Raw genomic sequence first — 5,575 nt, forward strand, 5'->3', positions numbered from 1 at the left:
AGCCCGTCATCTGGCGGTGGCCGAGGGCTGGCGAGCAGACAGGCAGTGCTGCGCCGACGTGGCCCTGGCCACAGCCCGCAGCCTGGAGCTGTTGCTGCTCAAGCCGCGGAGGTTCATGAACCTCAACGGGCTCAGCGTCGCCAGTGCCGGTGAGTGGCTCGGTCACCCCCGAAGCCTGCTGTGCCACCGGGCCCTGTGACGGCCCTGCTGTCCCTCTGCTCAGCTCTGCAGGGTCAGGGCCTGGTGAGTCTGTCTCCCCCTCATTTCTTGTTGTATTTCTGTTTCCAAAGCTGAGATCTACAACCTCCACCCAGAAGACATTTACCTGGTTCATGACGACCTGGACAAGGCCCTGGGCAAGGTGGCGATCAAGCTGGGAGGCAGTGCAAGGTATGGAGTGGCCCCAGCTCTCTGGTTGTGTGAGCTGGTTCGAGGTCTTGCTGTGCCCTTACAGGCGCATGGGCCATTCCTGGCCCTGTCCCACCAGCCTGGTGGTGTTTTCAGCCCGAGCGCCAGCCCTGGGCTCGATCCCAGTTGCAGAACCAACAGCCGGCTGTTTGGGCAGCCTCCCGGTTTCTGCCCTGGCAGGAAGGGCAGGGAGCCTCCTAGAAGCAGCTGTGGGCTGGATCCAGCCCATCGGCTGCAGCACACGGGCTTTTTATAGCACTCTGCCTGCCCCAGCGCCAGCTCCTGGGTCAGCCTTGGGACATTTAACCTAGGAAATCTTCCACTGCGGGCCAGGGCAGAGCTGGTACTGGGCCACGGCGCTCAGTCACGTGCACCAGCTGCAGCAAGAGCTGAGATGCACAGAACGTGCTGTCCCAGCCCTGCTTCCCCTCATCCTCCCCAGCCAGCTGCTCTCAGCCCCAGGGGCTGGATGTTCCTGCAGAGCCAGGGCATGGGGGCTGCAGGCCTGGCTGGGACCACATCCCTGAGACCCTGCAGCGAGAGACCCTGAGACTATACCCGGGGCGGGGGGGTGTCTCTGACAGACTAATGGTGGGTTTTCTCCTTCTCTCCCAAGGGGACACAACGGGGTCCGATCCTGCATCAGTGCTCTGCACTCCAATGTGAGTGGGCCTCAGTGGAAAGGGATCAATCCTGCCCCCACCTCAGTGCATGGCTTGTCATCCCCCCACTCCCATTCTTCCGACTCCCCTCAGACAAGCCCCTGCTCCCTTTTCCTCTCTCCCCTTTTCTTCTTCCCCTCCTTCCCTCTGCTTCCCCGAGGGCTGATGTCGGTTTGGCCGCCATAAAGGACATGGAAACAATTAGCTCAAGCAGCTCTGCCAGGCCTGGCAGGAGCCCGGGATCTCAGCGCAGCCCAGCAAAAGCCTCTTCCAAAATCATGTTTCTAGGAGCAAGCACTCAAAACCACCTGGAAAACATGGGGTGCTGCTCCCTCACCACCCAGCCCCACTCGCAGCACTGTCCCCTTGCCCCAGTCTCTCGGCCGGGCCCTTGAGGTGAAGCTCCTCCAGCCCTCCTTCTATCTCCCCAGGAGATGACCCGGCTCAGGGTCGGCATCGGGCGGCCGGAGGGTGAAGTGACGGTGTCCAGCTACGTCCTGGCTCCATTCAGCACCGAGGAGCAGGAGAGGCTGGAGCAGGTCCTGGCCCAGGCAGCGACGTTCCTGCTGGAGCACATCATGCGGAGGAGAGCGCCCGCAGGGGAGCCAGGGAACAGGGGCTGACATGAACCCCCAGGGACCCGCGTGGCCGATGGACGGAGCGCTGTGGACTCTCCAGGGTGACCGTGGTGCGGAGCAGAGCTGGCCCTGCTGGGCAGCCTGGCCAGGTGCTGGGGCAGCCCCAGTCGGTCCCCACACAGATATGGGCAGCTCGTATCCCACTCAAACCCCTGCAGTGGCTTCATACGGCAGATCAGCACAGAAATGAAATAAACCCTCGCCCCTGGCTCTGCCCTGCTCCTGCCCCTCTCCCCTGCACTGCCTGCTGAACTCGGGCAGTCCCTGGCTCTCTGCAGCTCAATTCCGTGTTCCCATCCCTGTTCCAGCAGCCCAGGCTGGAGGGAAGCTTCCAGTGGGAAGTGGGGAGCGATGGGAGCGACTTCTGCAGGGTCCAAAACCACTTCGGCTTTGTTGAGAAACTGGAAAGCACGAGCCACCTGGAATCTCGTAGCTCAGCAGCACACGAGGGCTGCTCCCACTGAGCTGCAGTAAGTTTCAGGGCTGGCCTCAGGTTTTGAGTTAGGTGGTTTTCAGCCAAACCTTGGAATTTCCAACAGCTGGAGTTCTGGTTCCTCCTTGCAGACCCGTTACAGGTCTCATGGTGGAGAAGGCAGCCCCAGAAGCAGTGTCTCCCCACCACCGCAGCTTCCCAAAGCCCTGGGCTCTGCCGGCATGTCCTGTCCAGCTGCATATCCTGCGAGCGCGGCTGCACCGAGAGCCCCAGCACGGGCAGCTCCTCACCCGTGTCCCAGTGGGCGCTGTAACAAGTGCCGGGACCCTTGCTGGGTCACGCATACCACAGCGCTGCTGCTGCTTCCTTCCTCTGGTCCAGCTGGCACCAGACCTTCCTCCACTCCAGCTCCCAGTTCCTGAGCTCCTCCCGTAGCATTGAGGCTACCTGCGACCAGGGGACAGGCAGGGAAGCAAAGGTGTCCCCAACCTGCCGTCGCCTCTCCATGCTGCTGTGTCGCCCGTGCCTGTACTGACTGGGACCCTGTGGTTGTCGACCATGCGCTTGGCCATCTCCTTCTCCCTGTCCTCCAGCAGATCCACTTGGATCTTCAGGTCCCATGCGATGTCTTGGAGCTGGTTGTTTTCCTGCGGGAGGTCCCTGCTGTAGCTGTGCATCCTGTCCCGAATGATGCTCCCCTGGAGCATGTTTGGTGGGCTCAGACATCCTGCTGTGGGTCTCAGCTGCGGAGGCTTCCACCCACTGCTTCATCGCCTTCATTGGGCTGTGGGGAGAAGAGGGGCGCAGCCCCCCAAACCCTGGGTGAAGGCAGCGTCCCAGGGCTAACCCCAGCAGCTGCTCGAGGGCCAAAAGGGACAGCCAGCTGCCAGGCAGGGGTGGAGAGAGGCGGCAGCTCCGGGGGCCTGGCAGGGAGCTCGCATCTCCCCAGCTCACCCAGACTAGGGCTAGTTGCAGTGTTTTTTAAGGAAATTGCTCCTCCACCCCAGAAAACCCTCAGTTTTCAATGGAACGTCGCCCTGCTGAGGAGCTGAGGTTTAGCACCAAACAAGCCCGGGCTCTTGGAAAGCAAACACCCTCCTCCAGAGCTGGCCACAAAGGTGACAGATGCCGGAGCCCAGCAGGACTCAGCTGCACATCTCGGTGCTCAAGCTGGTGTCAGGTTTTCAGTCCCAAGGCCAAACCTCGCGCCAATGAGGGAAACCATTTCCATCAGCATTGCCAGGGGAGAGCTGAGCTCTGCGGAAATGCCACCCACCTTTTCACCCCCAGACCCCAAGACAGAGCTCCGGTCTCTGTCTCCCACCCCACCTTCCTTCCTCCCTTTCCCCATTACAGATTTCATTCCCAAAGCAATCCCTGGCCGGGGGAACTGCCAGACCCTCGTCACCACAGCTCCGAGGTGACCCCAGTGGGGTATGCCCTGGGGACGTTATGTGGGGCAATGCCACCTGGCAGAGCCAGCACCCAGCACGTCAGCTCAAACACAGTCTGCTTTAATCCTCCCTGCGCTTCAGCCCAGACATGGCACAGGCAAGGGACAAGCCCGGTCGGCGGCAGGAGGCCACGTGTGCCACCATGGGAGCCAGCCCCCGGCCTGAAAAACGCTCCCCAAAGTCCAAGCCGGTGGGAGATGGCGGAGTTGGCATCGCTCAGGGCAGTCCTGGAGACGTGTCCTCAGCAGAGACGGAGCACAGCGCTCCCCTGGTCCCTCCACCTGGCAGTGAAAGTGCTCTCCAGGAGCCCTGGGGCAAATCCTGCCTTGGGTGGATTCGCCACGTGCAGATTCGAAGGACCCTGGGGGGATCTGTCCAGGGCAGCTGCATCTCTCAAGCGGGAGCAGGCAGGATCAGGCCACTGGCCCGCAGTGCTCCCAGCTGGATCACAATCCCTCGTCCCTAGGAGGCAAGGACGCAAACATTAGCGGTCAAGGCAGGAGCAGCCCCGACGTGTTCACGCCTGCAGTAGAGGCGGTGGGAGGGTTGTTTTCCAGCCTCCCCCGGTCTGGCTGCTCCCGGGGAGGCTCTGCTGCCAGCACAAGCAACCTCAGACAGGGAAAGTCTGACCCGGCGTTAACCGTGGCGGTGCTGCCTTGGGGCCGAGCGAGTGCAGGTGCTTGCCTGCCTGCACGGCCACCCCACAAAAACACAGCCCCAGGGAGACCTGCTTTTGAGGGGGAGCAAACAGCCTCAGGGTGAAACTTTCCCCTGCGAGACGCCCCCAGCTCTCTCCAAACTAGGGTGACTTTTGCAGGAGGCGAAGGAGCGTTGTCCCTTCCTCGCTTGAGGGGCTGGGGAGCAGCACGGACTCGGGGAGCAGCAGGACCCGGTCCCCTGGTCCCCTCCAGCCCAGTGCAGCCCCACATGGGACATCTACATCCCCATCCCTTTCCCCGCCTGGAAGAGGTGGTCTCGTCTCTGTTTCCCAACGCTTTGAGTCTGATGGGGAGAGCTGCTGCCACATGGCAAAAAGAAACTAGGCATCCGGGACACATCTGAACACAGCGCTCGCAGGGAGATGCTTCCCAGCCACTCTGTCCCCCATCCCCGGCACCACGCGCCTGGGTCCCACAGCCTCGCTCACCATCAGAGCTCGTCATGGGCGGTGGAGCGGAGGTGGCCGGCACCACCCCGTGAGTCCCTCAGGGTCTTCTGCGAGCCAGCCCAGTCGGTCTTCTTGGCATCGTCATCCCAGATGGTGGAGGTCTCGGTGTCGCTCAGCCAGTTGCTGTCCCCAGCATAGTGGGTGGGATAAACCAGGAGGGGGTGAGCCGAAAACACCAGCAGGTCCCGGGGGGCGAAGTGCCGCTTGTAATCCTCGCTGGGGAAAGCGGAGCGGACCCGAGAGGAGGAATTGGCTTACAGAGCATGGCCCGGTGGAGAAAAAAGGGCTGGGAAAACCGTACCGACCACCCGGGGAAGGCACCGCGCAGGGCAGGTGATGGGGAGGGACACAGCGTACTGGGGAGGGGGTCCGGGGACGGCAGCCAAGCTGGGGGGCTGCCCCATGCCGCTGCTGCCTTCGGAGCCTGTCTGGGGAGGGACCGTGGAGGGGACTGCGGAGGGGATGGGACCCATCTCTCCCCACCAGCCTCGGTGGCATGGGGCTGGCCCTGGCACGGAGGGGGTCTCCAGCACAGCATCCCGCCGGCCCGGCCCTGGCTGGCCCCGGGCCAGGGCTGTCTGGTGCCATTATCCTGGCGAGCATGGGACTCCCAGCTGCTCCTGGTTCACATCCAGAGCACTAATCCGCCCCTCCGTCCACCTCCAACCTCCCTTTTACACGCCTAATCCCTCTGTTTCGCCATCCTGCTCACTGGCTTTCCCACCCCCCTCTCCCCTGGGACACTCGGCCACCGTCACTCGCTCACCCCCTAAATTGCCTCCCCCTCCTCAGACACAGCCTTGCCACTGACC

At 62.7% G+C, this 5,575-nt stretch overlaps 2 protein-coding genes across 2 annotated transcripts in view; one reads left to right on the forward strand and one right to left on the reverse strand.

Moving 5' to 3' along the window:
• PTRH1 (peptidyl-tRNA hydrolase 1 homolog) overlaps positions 1 to 1,923 on the forward strand; it is a 3,495-nt gene extending 1,572 nt beyond the window's left edge. Inside the window, exons 2-5 of the mRNA XM_009286992.2 lie at positions 3 to 149; positions 291 to 390; positions 1,025 to 1,070; positions 1,502 to 1,923. Coding sequence (XP_009285267.1) covers positions 3 to 149; positions 291 to 390; positions 1,025 to 1,070; positions 1,502 to 1,693 — 485 coding nt within the window. The 3' untranslated portion in view covers positions 1,694 to 1,923. The remainder of the gene's footprint in view (positions 1 to 2; positions 150 to 290; positions 391 to 1,024; positions 1,071 to 1,501) is intronic.
• A 1,717-nt stretch (positions 1,924 to 3,640) lies between these two features.
• Positions 3,641 to 5,575, reverse strand: part of CERCAM (cerebral endothelial cell adhesion molecule) — a 5,672-nt gene continuing 3,737 nt past the window's right edge. Inside the window, exons 10-11 of the mRNA XM_009286993.1 lie at positions 4,743 to 4,979; positions 3,641 to 4,057 (exon numbers count right to left, since the gene is read on the reverse strand). Coding sequence (XP_009285268.1) covers positions 4,745 to 4,979 — 235 coding nt within the window. The 3' untranslated portion in view covers positions 3,641 to 4,057; positions 4,743 to 4,744. The remainder of the gene's footprint in view (positions 4,058 to 4,742; positions 4,980 to 5,575) is intronic.

This window comes from Aptenodytes forsteri, unplaced genomic scaffold (assembly GCF_000699145.1).
Source record: "Aptenodytes forsteri isolate BGI_AS27 unplaced genomic scaffold, ASM69914v1 Scaffold136, whole genome shotgun sequence".
Lineage (NCBI taxonomy): Eukaryota > Metazoa > Chordata > Aves > Sphenisciformes > Spheniscidae > Aptenodytes > Aptenodytes forsteri.